The sequence below is a fragment of the Notamacropus eugenii genome, chromosome 3 (genome assembly GCF_028372415.1).
Source record: "Notamacropus eugenii isolate mMacEug1 chromosome 3, mMacEug1.pri_v2, whole genome shotgun sequence".
Classification (NCBI taxonomy): Eukaryota; Metazoa; Chordata; class Mammalia; order Diprotodontia; family Macropodidae; genus Notamacropus; species Notamacropus eugenii.
Genome location: NC_092874.1, coordinates 331,961,934 through 331,977,485, shown reverse-complemented (window position 1 = coordinate 331,977,485; position 15,552 = coordinate 331,961,934). Strand labels below are relative to the sequence as shown.

At 39.7% G+C, this 15,552-nt stretch overlaps 1 protein-coding gene across 8 annotated transcripts in view; it reads right to left on the bottom strand.

Annotated features, from left to right (window-relative positions):
* Nucleotides 1-9,138, bottom strand: part of TUT7 (terminal uridylyl transferase 7) — a 77,997-nt gene extending 68,859 nt beyond the window's left edge. For 4 of the 8 annotated variants that reach the window (XR_011964395.1, XM_072596967.1, XM_072596968.1 and 1 more), the window contains exons 1-4: nucleotides 9,011-9,138; nucleotides 6,170-6,712; nucleotides 805-983; nucleotides 445-561 (exon numbers count right to left, since the gene is read on the bottom strand). Coding sequence is in view for 6 of the 8 variants with exons in the window: in XM_072596967.1 (XP_072453068.1) it covers nucleotides 445-561; nucleotides 805-983; nucleotides 6,170-6,680 (807 nt within the window). In the remaining 2 variants the exon portion in view is untranslated. Of the gene's footprint in view, nucleotides 1-444; nucleotides 562-804; nucleotides 984-5,755; nucleotides 5,778-6,169; nucleotides 6,713-8,046; nucleotides 8,265-8,534; nucleotides 8,646-9,010 lie in introns of those variants that run through there. The other 4 variants (XM_072596970.1, XM_072596966.1, XM_072596965.1 and 1 more) reach the window with 4 other exon arrangements.
* Between the last annotated feature and the right edge of the window lie 6,414 nt (nucleotides 9,139-15,552).

Below are 15,552 nucleotides of genomic sequence, written 5' to 3'. Positions count from 1 at the left end.
CAATAAGACCTGGGTTCAAGTCCTGTCTTTGACACATACTGGCTGTGTGATTCTGGGCAAGTCCTTTACCCTTTCAGCACTCTAAGCAACTCTCTAAAATCACAAGTTGCAGAGAAGGTGCCCATCTGCACTGTTAAAGGGAGTTTCCTCATCTGGGAGAAGTCCCTGTATCAATGAGATCACAGGTTCAGTCTATCACTAGCCTATGTGTTATTACCGTAGCCGAAGACTTTATCCCTGAGTGGCCAAGTGTTCTGGTGATGAACTTCTTCATATTTAGCTAGGCTGGTCATTAGGCAGTAGGCACAGTCTCCTACCATGACCCTAGCAAAGGCTGCAAAATTGGGGTGCTAATGTAGAGAAAGATATGAATATCAAAATGACAACTGATAACAAAATATAAATTTCTGTGCATATTAATCAAACTGTTACATATTAACTTACCTTTATGTTTTTCTTGTGCCTTTTCTCTTTGATATGCTTATGAGCAGATGCAATGGATTCAACTAAGACATCACAGAGTTTGCATATGTATTTTGCTGTGGGGTAGTTTCGTGAGCGCTGAAATTTAGAAAGAGATAAATATTGCCACTCATAAATTAGCCCAAAAGTTAGTTCCACTTTATTTCCTGAAAAGCAGCAGAGTAAATTAACTTTATTTACCATTCCATATCACTAACTACACATAATTTAATTCGACTGAATGAGGTCTAACATGTAGTGTTTGATCCTTAATGATAGAAAAGCAACATTTAAATAATTTCAACCTTTTGTTGTTAATGAAAGTATGTGAGAAAACATTACCTTTCTTAGCCTGTCAATGCAGTCTCTCTTTAATCTCTCCTCAGCCTGTCGTAAGCCCAGTAATTCTTTCATTGACAGCACTGACTCATCTATAACAGGGCCGTCCATGTCTTCCTCTTGATCATGCTCTTCTTTTCTAGTTCTCCTCGATTTTCTGGGTTTCTTTGGCTTCTTGTTTTCTTAAGTTAAAATGAATTTCATTAGCAGCATTCCACTTAAAAAAAGTTAGGTGTGACTAATTATCCATTTTAGCTGAAAAGACTGGATGTTAAATGGACCAGCAGAAAAGATAGTGGCTTTCCTGTAGTCAGCTCACTTGAACATTTAAGTACCTCATCTGGATATTTCAATCCTTCATAAGGTATATAAAAGTTTCTTTCCTGAAATTTTAATTTAAATCTTTTGTTTTTACATCACAGTGATTTCTAAATTTATGCATCCCCTACTGAGTAAGCCATTCCTTATACCAAAGAATATGAGGGGGGAAAAAAACTAGTTCAGTCAAACCAATTAACACAATTTAATCTGACAGTACATTCAACACTCCATATCCATAGTCTTCCACCTCTGCAAAGATAAGGAGATGTATTTTCTGAACTCTTCTGCAAGACCAAGTTTCTTGGATATTATAATCACACAGTATTCAGCTTTTGGTTTTTGTTCATCATGAATTTTTATGGCATGCTTAGAAAATGGAAAGCCTTAAGTAAAAAAATCAAGTCATTATTTTTTATTCTTTCCATGTGGTTTAATGGAAAAGAAACTTTAGAGTAAAGGTTATGACTTCTGAAAGCATGTCTGTACATACTATTCAGATAAAAGTCAACTTCTACTTGATTATAAGATGTTTTGGAGGGAACTATATTATTTAAAACATTTGTATCCTTAGCACATAGCAGTGTCCTTCACGTAAGAGGTGCTTCAAAAATCTGTTCAACTGAATTCAGACAAGCTTTAATTTTTAACTCAACAGAGTAAAAAACAAAACAAAAACCAAATAACCCACGTCAGAGACTTATGAATAAAACACACACTAGAAAAGAAATACAGTATTTCACTATTAAATCTTTCACCAAAAAGCAATTTATAAAACACCCCAAAGTCTAGAGACCAAAAAAAGCCAGAACATATGAATTCTTACTAACACTTAACAGCATTAAACTATTTCCTATTTTCTTCAAATTTTTACTTTTCTCCATCCATCTTTATCTACTTAGTTTACATATTTTAAGTAATAAGAGGAAGGGGAAGAGTTAATATTATCAAAATAAAATTTTGTTCCAAAAATAAATTTATTTATTCATTTCCCTCAGGCCAAACAAATAATTGGCTCCTCTTACTAAATGTAAACATCCATTTATGGGACTGAAACAAGGATTATGGGGTTAAACTTTAAAAAATTATTTGATTATATGCAGCTCTGGAGAGGTCCCTGCATTGCTCTAAAAATGAAGCTATTTGAACCTCAAGTTCGAGGTCTAATTCTGATAGGTCAAAGAGTAGTTTTAAAAATTATTCTTCGGAAATGTAAATCAACAGAAAAATACACACTATTTCTAAGTCAAGTAAGCAGCATAACTCAGTACATACAGTCCTACCATATGTGCAAGACCAGCAATGACTCAGTCATTTAAAAGAAAAATTCTGTGGCAGTTGGAGGCCTTGGATCTTCATTCCAAACCAAAACAAGCCAACAAAAAAATTGTTGACAAGAGTGTACACTCTGCTTATACCACCATATGATAAACATAAATTATATTTTCTGCAAACCTTCTAAAAATACTATCGCCAACTGTTGGGGAAAAAAAGTAAAAAAGGAAGTTGGTGAAAGTACAGTTGAAAAGTAGTACAAAGGAAAGTCCCCAACAAAAAACTTTAAAGGACAGTGTTATAAAAAAATGAAAGTTTTAGGGAGAGAATTAAGGGAAAAAAATTATTTTAGGAAGTGAAGCATCTTATTTATGAGATTTAAAAATACATCCATTATCCTGTAATTAGGAAGACATAGTTTTAAATCCAGCCTCAGTTACTTACTAGCTGTATAACCCTGGGCAAGTCATATAACCTGCCTGCCTCAATTTCAACTGTAAAATGGGGATAATCTCCCAGCATGATCATTGTAAGGAGTATAAGAGATAACAATGATAAAGCCCTTAGCACAGGACTGGCATATAGTAAGTACTTATATCCTTCCTTCCTTTTCTTTTCTAAGTAGCAATAATCATAAGACTCCTTCAGTGAGATCAGCAAGAAGATATATCTGCAAGGTTTCTAGATAAAAAGCTGCACCTTCAAATGGTTTCCCAACTTCATAAAATCATCGTAAATTATCTCAACAATAGGAAGCAAAGAAGTAAACTAAGTTCAAGCTATGATGCTATATGCCATTATGAGTAATTTTAAAAAAGTAACCTCTATATTTTTGCAATTATAAGTGGATATACTAACAATGATATTATCTAATACAATCCCACAATTATACTTCTTCCATTTCCCCTAAAAGTTAAAAAAAAAAAAATTAGGTCAGGAAATTAAAACAATACTGAAATTTTCTTGTAAATATTCCAAAAGGAATTCGTATTAGCAGTCAAATGCTCTGGAATTACGTCAAAATTTATTGTTCTGAAAGTGGTTATCTAGGCCCAAATTTGCAACACTCAATATTGTCAAAAGCTTCTTAGAACATATCAAGAATTATTTTAATTCAGGTGTGGCTCCACTGTCATTTGCCCCACCTTTTAACAATGTAATCTTCCGTCAATGACTATGTCTGAATTATACTTTCTTAATCACACAGCGATTTTTTTCAACTACAAGGTAATAATGAATATTTACATTAATGCAGTTTTTATGATTATCTGTAACATCCAAATTTGTTGAGGTGGGGAGGAGTTAACAATAATGAGATCTATCCACTGGCTTTGCTTCTTTGGGCTATATTCTTGGAGGACTTTTAGTGGGTAGAAATAGGTAGCAGGAGAAGTCTGAGAACCATTTAGTTTGTACATGGCACTAAGTTTTTTTATACCAATTTTCTTCTTCAGGGTCACTTGGATTACCAGCATGTTAAAACTATTATCTTCTGTAACTTACTTAACACATCCAAACAATTAATTATCCTTATGTCTGGACATTAGTAGCTTCTTTCTACAGAAACTGACATTAACACCAACCACACTGTCTACATGACAATGGAGGAGGCTTGATTACTGTTGATATCTGACCAGAATTCAGTTACCATGAGGAAAGACATTGAAGCACAATCATAAAAAGTAATCAGAAAATCTCTGCCTCAAAACAACTCAAGAACAAGCCTAGAATCAATGCATAGCATGTCTGAGTCTCAAATTTTCATAGGTGGGAAGTCTCATCAAGCCTCTTGTCAACATTTTATTCTTAAAACATAAGCAGACTTGACCAATGCTAGACTGTGTATGAGGTAAGGGCACCAGGCAGGAAAAGCAACCGGTAACAGATCCACACTTCACAGAAGAAGAAATGATTACTAACATGTGCTTTCTGCACATGTAGTTTGCTCAATGGATTCACAGATCTCATCCAAAAATGTACTTTCGTTATGCAAAAATTTGCTTTTCTACCTTAAACAACAAGATTTACATCTCTCTCTCTCATGCATGATTTCATCTCTAAGTCATGAATCAATCTGGCAGAGACAGGCCCTGTAACTTCACTGGTGTACAAAGTTCCCACTGCCTCTGCCAAGGCTCGGCAGCATTTCTTTCAAGAGTTACTGAGCACTGGGAAGTTTGGTGACTTGCCCGGGGACACATAGCCAGGACATCAGAGATGGGACTTGAACGCAGGTCTTCCTGGCTTGAGAGATTACAACTGAGTGGATTTATTTTAGGCAATATCACTGACATTGTGTTACTATATACAAATATATAATAGGTACTCACTCCCCACCCCCAATAGGATGTTTCTGGAGCAGCAGCACTAAGTAGTAGATAGAGAGCTGTAAGGATCACCTCTGACATACGCTGGCTGTGTGATTCTGCACAATGTGCTTTCTATCCTGAGTAACCTTCTAAGGCTGAAGAACTGTTTCTCTGCATTGGTAGAAGCAGAGTTTTCACAGGGGAGTGTCCATCCCAAAGCTGATGAATTCAGAGGACCAGGACAAATCCTCTTTCAAAACAGTTAAAATGACAGAATTTACTTTTAAGAACAGAGACAAAAACAAAAGACTTTTTCAGTCTGAATACTTTTCTCTGGCAATGCCTTTGGAAATGTTGTCTCAAATTTGTAAGCTGCTTAAGAACAGAGACTGCAAATATGGACAGCAACTTTAAAAATGTTCTTTGTTATCTTGTTTTGTTCTTAAGGCCCCCAACTACAGAATTCTAATAAATTTGACGGTCTTCCCTTTTCTGCATAAAATATCACTTATATTCCTTGCATGAAGGTGGAAGTAACAGAAACATCAAATTTTTTTTAACATGCAAAATGAAAGTCTCCTACTTCAAAAAAACAACATAATTTCAGCTTTCTCTTAATGTCTTATGTTATGTATATGATAAATTAACTAATGAACTTTAGATTGCACCTAGTTCTACCAATTATTAACTCTGACCTCAGGAATGCTTTAATTGCATCTTAGTTTCTTTATCTGCAAAATAAGAATTCAAACAAACTATTAGGGAGTTACTATGTATATTTTTTCTTTTGTTTCTGTTAAACCCAAATAACCTAATACAATTTCCTATGATGCAATAGACAATAATATGATAATAAGATCATGGCTTTTTTTGTATGCATTTATCTAGTACGCCTTTAACAATTCCTAATGACACCCCAACCAATTTCTTCAAGTAGTCAGGAGTCTTGTTCTATATGATTAAACTTTTTAATCTAATTCAAGATTGTACATCTGATAAAAAATTATGACTCAGATGGTTACAGAAATAGTTAAAACATTCAAAGAAATTACCTGCGTTTCATTTTGGAAAATCTTATAATTAATTAATGGTTCGTTCTGAATAACTGGTATCAACCACATGAGGATCCTTTAAAAGAGGTTTCAGTGTTTCCAGAAACTAAGCATCGAAACTTTTATCTGTATTTCTGACTTTCTAAATGGATCACTTTACAGAAACAAAATGATCACCATGACACATTACATCCCAAATAGGACCAGGACATGAACTATTCTGCTGCTGTCCAAATGTCATGATTGTATTTCTTAAAATAATACTTTAAATGACTACTTTTTGGAAAGCAGCACTGAAATGAAAAAATGGAAATGCACTGCTGACAGCAATAAGAATTCGTTTAGATAAGAAAATGCTAGATGAAGAGACATTCTTGCACTGGGGTTTTAACTGCAGAAGTTGGGGTATATTACCAGAGCCTCCTGTTTGCATTTCTGAAATTTCTATGTTTGTTAGGTCTTTCTGATGTTGCCATCTTACACTTCTGCATCCTCTTCCATCTTGCCATCTATAGCCATCTTCACCTTCCTGAAATGTGTCTTTTCTTGGTCGGTTTATAACAGGAGTCTTAGAGCCAGTTCTGAAATCTAACCAGTTGTCTGTTTCATTCAATTCATCAGAGAGCCATCTCTTAATGTTATCTTTGTGGCTGTCACTTGTTCTTGCTCCTTGAGCGTGACCCATGTTTTTAGGTACATTTGGACTGCTGGAAATAGCATGTGGTCCTTTTCTGGGGCTGTTCCCATAGTTCCCTGGTGTTCCTTTTTTTAGGGGAAGGCCTTTTTCTGTTTTACTACTATGTCCATTACCAGAATCATCCATTATTAAATAGTCTGGTTGTGGAGAAGCCCTCCTGAAATTATCTTCTATAATTCCACGTTCTTTATTTCGCTTGAAAAAACAAGGTTTTGCTGCATCTCCCATCGTCTGTGCTCTTCAGTTTTCTTTGCAGGTACCTGAAAAATTTTTTTAGTAGTTTATTTTAACAAATAACATTATACTATATGTATTATTATGCATATATATTATAACATATATATAAAAAATGAACGAATTTACTACACAAGTACCAGAAGGCTTTTTAATCACTGAAATATACATAACACTTTTTATGTTTGCAAAGGACTAAGTATGGGGAGGGTATGAACTCATGCCATCCAGAAACTGTGTAGCTCTTTACCCTACATTATTCTGCCTCTCCCACTAAACTAACATCAGAGGTGATGGGGAACAGATTAAACTGGAAGGTACATCCTGAACAGTATGTTACTTTAAAGAAGGTAACAAAAACGATTACAAGTCATTGTTCCGTTTCTTCTACTATGTTAAGAGGAGCGTGGGGAGGAGGAGGCAGGACAAATAGTTTTGTGCTAGTATAGTATCCTGGCTATTTATATATTACTATAAAGTAATTTAAACTAAATTTTAAGCAGTCTTTATAAGAGAGCACTTTTTATAATGTGACTAGACTTGAAATTGTCTTTGACAGCAGACATAGTGTACTGTTGTGGTAAGCATAATATTCTCTGGTTAAAATAGTATATTTGTAACATAATTGATTCACAGACTTTAAAACATGTAGGTTACTGTGATACAAATTTACACATTATAATGAAGCAACTTATTTTGCTAAAAGTTTTATTTCCTCACAATCTTGAAAAAACATTATTATTCACATATTTAGAGAAACTGATTTCTGAGATTTCATAATTCTAAGTGTTTTGCCAAGTTTCACAAAAGTATTATAAAAATAGCAAATAACACCCAAAGTAACCTTATTTTCATTTATAGCTAACTAGTGAAATGCCATAGTTCAGATTTTATTAAACAAAGAGAATTTCTTGGTAAAACTTTCTGACTTAAGAGGTTATTTTAATTAGAATCCTTTACTTTGTAAGATTGTGAAAATCATGAACATGAACATTACCATATATTAAAAGGACCAGAAAAACAGAATTGTATCTAAAATACTGAATCTATTACATACGGCTTTTTAAATACACATTAAAATTTAACGTAGTTAAATAACATAGTAAAATAACACTGATTATTTGTGCGAGTCCTTTTGAACTTCTTCCACATATTTTAAAACGTTTCACTGATGCTCTTTCTTTTCTTTTGCTTTCTGAATCATCATCAAATAAAAACCCTCCCTTGCAGTGAATGTGGTCAAGAAAAACCAATTTGTGTTGCGCTGGTTATGTCCTAAAAAAAAAAGTAAATTCTACTTCTAACCCACACTTCCTCCCCAAGAGGTGGGAGACGGATCTCCCTACAGTCCGGTCCTGACCTGGGGTCCAGGAATCCATTTTGCAAAACTATCTGGATAAGAGGACTTCAACCCCACTGCACATCACGCATTTAACCAGCTTCTCGGGTTACTAAGGTTCCGCTCCGGAGCTCCGGAGCTCCGGGGCCCAGGCCGGCCGCCCCTTCTCGGGCTCCGTCCCTCCAGCCTGCCCTCGCTGCACGCCGGGGCGCGCACCAGGCTCTCCGCACCCTCTCCCCACTGACACCTCCCGGTCACAGACCACGCCGTGCCCATCCAGGTCCTAAGCAGGGGTGCCCTGCTGTGTGTCCGGTTCTTTTGTACGTACGGACCGGACCCTTCAGCCGTCTCAGATCTCTCAAAGGCAGAGACGCAAGGCTGGCTGACTTTTGGCCAAATCTCTTTTTACGGAGGAGAAAACCAAAGGCCAGCAAAGTTAAAGAACTCGTCCAAGTTCGCATATAGAAGTAAAGCAGCAAAGTCTACATTCGAACCCAGACCCTGCGGACCTGAAAGGCAGCGCTCCTCCCTACGAGCGCCAAGGTCTCCCTTGGACCCTAATCTTCCTGTTTCCACATCGCCGGAAGAAGAGGGGAGAGGGGAGGAAGAACCCCGCCGGGGCGGCCTTCACTCCCCACCAGGGGGGCCCCTAACCCCAAAGGGCAAGAGCCTCCGCCCCGTCCTGTCCCGTCCCCAGCGAACAAAGTGGGACAAAGCAGACTCCGCCAGGGCCGCCCTGGGGAAGCGCCCCGGCCCGGGACGCTGCCCCGGGGGGCGCGGGGGAAGGGCGAGGACAGGGGCCAACAGTGCCCCCGGCCCGGCCCCGGGGACCGGCCCGGCCTGTCCGGCCCCGCCGGTGCCCTCGGGCTCCGCGGCCGCAGCGGGGGAGGCCGAGGACCGAGGGCAAGAGCGAGAGCGGCTGGGGGAAGAAGGGAGCCCACCCAGACCTCTGCCCCCCCACCATCCCCCTCAGGTACACACTCACCGCCTCCGTAGCGAGCCCCCACCTCTTCCGGCCTCGGTCCCCGCTCGGTCTTGTTTTCTTTCGGCCCCACTTCCGGCGCTCAGCCTTGCTTCATTGTGCGCGATTGGGAGGCGCGGGTGTCACAGCCCCAGACGTCCGCCGCCTTTGAGGGAAACGCGCGCCGCGCAAACTGTGGCCTGGCACCTTTCCTGCGCTCCGGGCGGGTCCCCTCGGAGTCTCCGCCCCGTTCTGCACCTCCCTTCCACCTTGCTGGAGTCTGCGCTGGCTCCCCGCCTCCGGCCTCGGCCTAAGGGAGAAAGCGTTGGAGACCCCCTTGCACCCCTACCCAGAGCAGGCTCTACCCTGGAATCGGGCCTAGGCCTTCTGCTACTTCATCCTGGGGAGGCGGGGGGGCGCTGCGTGCCAGAGGCCTTCAGGCCGTCGTCCTAATCTGGCCGTTCTCTTCTCGAAGCCATTCTGGCTCTCTGCGGCCTCATCGGGGGGGCTGACAGTGGGGGTCCCAGGAGGGCGAGAGCTCCGTCCTCCCCCTGCGCGCCCCCCCACTGAAGACTGGAAAGCCTCAGCTCCCTGGCAGGGCCATCTACCAGTGCAACCTTAGGTTCTGCCTTCTTTGAGCGTGCTAGGTGCAGGAAGGTCTGGTGTCTTCTTCCCCACACGGTGCCTCGCATCCATCTCCCCCCCCCTCCTTCCCTCCCTTCCCTCCCTCCCTTCTCTCCCTTCTCTCCCTTCTCTCCCCCCTCCCTCCCTTCTTCCCCCTCCCTCCCTTCGTCCCTTCCCCCCTCCCTCCCTCCCTTCTTCCCTTCCCCCCTCCCCCCCTCCTTCCCTCCCTTCCCTCCCTCCCTTCCCTCCCTTCCCTCCCCCCTTCCTCCCTTCTTCCCTTCCCCCTCCCTCCTTCCCTCCCTCCCCCCTCCCTCCTCCCTCCCTTCCTCCCTCCTTCCTCCCTTCCTCCTTCTCTCCCTCCTTCCTCCCTCCCTCCCTCCCTTCCTTCACCAAACTTTAAACCCAGTTCACTCTGAAGCTCCTAGATTGCACCCCAATAGGTTCCTGCCCAAGCTCCACTTAATGGCTGTGTTTTGTACTTTGGCCCCTCCTGACTTAGAGTGAAAGTCCTTGGTAACTGTTTCTCCTTGGAACAGCCCCCTTCAGGCTTCCCCTCCCAGCCTGATTTTTTTGTCTTTTTTTCTAATTAAAGGGGCCATCCCTTGACTCACTTCTTAAAGAGGCCTATTCATTGAATGGGTATTACATCACTCTAAGGGAGCACTTGAAAGGGGCCAGGGTCTCCTCTTGCATCCTGGGCCATTTCCAGTGATCCTAGAATATCTCGAATCACTGGATTCCTATGGCTCTGGAGGAGAAAGTGAGGCTGGTGTCCTTGCACAGCCCTTTCTCACTCAAATCAAAATCAACTGCAAGTCACGGCATCATTTCCCCCATGTCATGGTCCTCTCCAAAGTGGACCAACACAACTAGGCACTTAATAAAGGTGTGTTGATTGACTGTATAGTTGTGCGGTCTGTGACTGAGTAGTCTGAAGCTTATGGTTCTAGAACAGACCTGCACAACATACACCCTGTGGGCCACTTGCAGCCTGCCCAAGGATTTCCAGTGGCCCACGAAAAATGCAGAGGATGTAAAAGAAAGTAAAGATGTAACAACTGTTTTTGTCCATGCCCCACTTAACCTGCCTTTCTTTTTTCTAATTTTCTAATTTCTTTTTTACTTTTCCTTTAATACAGTATTTCTGTATTACTTTATTTGTTTTCAGTTTTCAACAATCACTTCCATAAGTTACAAAATTTCTCCCTCTGTCTCTCCACTCCCTCCCCAAGATGGCATGCAATCTTATATGCATCCCTGTTAAACACATTTTCACATTTTAACCCGCCTTTCACTAAGGACTGTTGTGCCCATCATGAACTTGCCGGGTGTGTTGCCACTGCGCATTCTCTCCTGTTTGTCATGTGACCTGTGACAACCAACCTTCATCAGTCTGTCTAGTCTGAGAGAACAAGTCATATCTTTTTGCTGTGTTTTTGGTTGTTATTGGTGTGAACAGAGACAAAGTGAGTGCAGCCATGTGCCAACACAGCTGATGCCCGCTTCCTGATGGGTGGCAACAACATGAAAGTTTCTTCCCCTCTCTCTATGTGTGGCTTCCCTCCAAGTTACAAGAGTGTCTAGTGCTCTCTCCAAGGTCAGACGCTCAGTTCAGTATTTCTTTGTATGGAAGCAGTTGCTGTGAAGAATTTTTTGATTCTAACATTAAAGTTTTGGGGGTGACTTTGTAAAATAAAAAATAAAAAGAAACGGAAGATTGAATCAAAATATAGAGTGTTTAATCCAGAATGGACAAATAGATACTTGTTTACTTAAATGAGAGACAAAATATTGTGCCTTGTTTTCTGAGAGGTAATTGCCATTCCTTTGGAATTCCTTCATCACCATTTCAAATCAGAACATTCTGACATAAGCAAATTGGACACCAATGAAAAACAAATTAAAGCATCCAAATTGTTGAAAAATCTGAGTGGACAACAGTGGTTTTTCAAAAAAGTAAACTCAAAAAATGAGGCAGCTACTAAGGTTAGTTTTCAGATTTCTAAAGAAATCAATTTCAAACATGATCCCAGATTATGATAAACTGATTGCAAACAAGAGGTGTAATATATCCTTTTAACTAAATGTACATAGTAAGAAACCTGAAAAATGTGTTAAAACTTGTATTGCTTAGAAAAGTAATTTTTAAAACATTAATGTGATTTCATGATAAATAAAAATCTTAAGTATTAAATATAATTAATTGATATTAATTGGAATTTTCCTTTTTAATATGGTTTATTTGCAAAATAGTTTGATTATTAACTATAGGTTTAATTGGAATGTGAGCCATTAAAAACCTATCTGCAGCCTGAAGAAGTTTAGCCCATTTTAATTTTGGCCCTACCTGTTGCGAAGTTGTGTAGGTCTGTTCTAGAACCTAGAGAGTGCCCAGAGCAATGAAAAGTCTCAATTCATTTCATTCAACTCAATTCAATTCAATTCAGCCATGTTTCCATAACCATCTACTAGTGCAAAGCTCTTGTAATGTTAATGAGAATTAAAGATCTTTCCAGCCCATTAATAGGCCTCAGGTGGAGCCCATTAAGGGAAGTTTGATTAGAAGAGGCTCATTTTGTAGGAAGGCCCACACTTTTTGTTAATTTCTGGGTCACTGAGGTCCTGATGCCCTCCAGCTCTGAAAAGAGTATATATACTCTGGAGTGAGGTTGTTTTTGGGGGCTTACTCTTTTGAAGAAGGCTCCTATACCAGATGAGACTCTGAGTAGCCATTAAGAAGTCCCCTTGGCTTTGAAAACCCACATGTTAGTGCTCCTCTTTCTGGTAACTATGTACGTATTTAATGGTCAGACAGTTGGAGCTGTCTGCTGGTCTGTGATGTATGTATTGCTAATAGTCAGACAATTAGAAGCCTTGTCTGTTGGTCTTCATTTCTCTGCTTGTATTTTCTCTGTTGGTAAAAATAGATTGTTTACACCCTTTTAAGGTGTTTTCTTAAGAAAAGCAGATCTAAGAACCTGTGCCAGCAGATCATTTTGGATGTGTATCGGAGCTTGCTGTTACAGCTCTGGAGGGATTAAAAAAAATGAAGCAGTCTTTATCTTTTAGGAGCTTACATTCTAGGGAATAGATGTAGCAGGAACAATAAAAACACAGGTAAGTAAATTTAAAAATATGTGCAATGTAGGCAAATTTACTTGGGAGAGCACAAGAGTGGGAGTGAGGTTCAGGGACCAAGTGGTCCTCAAGTGGGAGGTGGTAGACTCCTGAATAAAGCTACAGCTTCTAAGAGTTGGATGTGAGGAGTACCTGCATTGCAGGTAGTGAGGGACAATATTTTAAAAATTTGAGAGGTAGGAGATATAATTTTGTGTGTGAAGAACACTGAGAGGGCAAGTTTGACTGGAGAGTTTAGCATGAATGAGTTGAAAAGTCAATAAGCATTAATTATTGTTATTAATTGCTGTGTGCCAGGCACTATGCTAAAAGTAAGTTAGACACAAACTGGCCTATTCATTGTTTCTCATAAATCATATTTCAGATGCATCCTCCTCTCTTGGTGCAAAAAAATGACTCAAATATTCTCCTCCTGGCCACCTTTAAGGCTCAGTTCAAGTGCCACAGGCTTCTAAAAGACTTTCCTAATTTTCCTGGTTGTTAGTTGTGTGGGATACAGTGACCCTTACTCAAATTAAACAAATTAAACTCAGAGGTTTCTCAAGGTAGGAGACAAAAAAGAATTTATTACAATCTTAGGAGAAGCACTTCCTGGGAGACCATGGGTGGTGTCAGCAATGGAGTACACCCGAGTAGAGTACAGCATTATATAGTCCCTAACATGGAAGCCCACTAGCCTCTCTTTCCATTGGCTGGGAATCCAGGTGTACAGACTAAGCACAGGAATCTACCCCAGAGACAAAGAACATGGAAAGGATAGTTGCTCACCAATGAGGGTTTTTTTTTCCAAATATGCAACTTAAGGGAAGAATGCTGATGTGGCTGGCCCAAGGGGTGGTGAAGGGGAAGGGTACACCAGGTCACGGGATCAGAACTTTGGTGGTTTTCCTCCATCCTGAAGCATTTTATTTGCCGAAGGGGGATACTTAGTTATGTTAGCTTTGGCAGGAAGGGTGAGGGTTCTGAGGAATTCATGCCTGAGGGGTCTTCACTTAATCTGATTTCACTCAGTGTTACAGCTGTCAGTTACTTTGTATTTCTCATACATGCATCTTAGTTTTTACTTACCTTTGTATATGTTGTTTTCCCCCTAGGGTAATGTAAGTTCTCTGAGGCCAGGGACTGTTTGGCTTTTGGGTCTCCAGCACCTCATCAATTGATGTATGTTGCTATGTGTGAGTTGGGGATGGGAGTGGGACAAAGCGTAATCAATGACGGTTGCACTGTTGCCGTACAGAATTTCCTCAGAGTTTAAATTCCTAAGACCTCAAAAATAATCAAGCTTATACTCAGTCTAACTGACACTGACAGTGCCCTTTAATGAAGATTCATCAGGGTGCGTTTGGTTTTTTACATTTCATCACTGAAATTATTATTGCAGAGCAGGCACCACACCCAGTTTAGTAAAGTTATTATAAAAAGATTGGTTTAGAGCAAATCGGGTTAGAATGCTCAGGACTGGAGGGAAAGATCACCTTGAAGATTAAAATTTTAATCTTTTGTATCTTCTAAAAAAATTATATTTAATATTTCTGAAAGCCTAGTTTCTAATGGAACAAAGAGTTACTTTGGAAATTCTGTGAGAGGTTTCATTTAAAGAAGCAACAGTGTTTAAGAAGAGGTTGGCAATGTCCCTAGTGTTATACCAGTTTTCCTCCAGACCATACTTGTTAGAAATAATTATTTTTAAAAAAGGGAAAATTTTACTGGAGTCTTTTGGCATCTGGTGGAAATTTTAAAAAATTATTTTGAACTTAAAAAACAACAAATAAATCCACCATTTCCATATATAAAGTAAAACTGAAAATTATACAGGAAACTGCAAGTCTATTATGTAGTGTGTTTTTAAATATATGATGAACTTAGAATATAATTTTCAAAGCTATCATGTTTGTTTCCTTTTGTTCTCTTTTATATATTTAAAAAGAATGCTTCAAAGACTTTCCTTTTTCTCTTCCTTCCCATTCCCCATATAAATCACATCTCCCTTCCCTATCCTTTTTCTCCCTCTTGTCCTCACACCCTTCCCCCCAATTAAAAAAAAAGAAAAACAAACCTGGTAGAAATTTTAATGCCTTTTGTATGGGAACTTTTGTTGAAAAGACAGTTCTTCATTTGGGCTTTTACCCTGATTAAGAGACAAAACTCAGGACAAAGAGAATTAAAAGGAGTTTATTTATTAGTATGTAAAGGTAGCAACTTTGACAAGCTGATCACTGGAGATTAGTGATGGCTTCTAGGTGGTATCATCTTTTATTAATAATTTTCATGTTGAAATAAAGACAATCCAGATAGGTCCATATCTGTGACTGGCGCAGCTAAGTGGCAGAGGGCCTGAAGTCAGGAAGACCTGAATTCAAATTTGACCTCAGATACTTGCTACTTGTATGCCCCTAGGCAAGTCACTTAACTCTGTTTACTTCAGCCTCCTCTTCTGTAAAATGAGCTGGAGAAGGAAATGGTAAACCACTCTAGTATCCTTGCCAAGAAAACCAAAATAGCATCATAGAATCAGACATGACTGAATAACAGCAAAATATGTCCTGTGTGTTGCTTGCTTTGTATACATTTGTTTCCAATGAATGGTAAGCTCTTTTTTGCTGTTTGTGTTCTCAGTGCTTAGCACAGTGCTTGTCACATAGTAAGCACTTAATTAATATTGATTGAGTTTGCTAGGTGTGAGGTGAAACCTTGGGGTTTTGGGAGGGGCGGGTTTTGCCTTTCTCTTTAATCATTTGGAACATTTCTTTCATATGGTTTTTAATATTTCACAATTCATTTGAGAACTGTTGGCTTATATACTT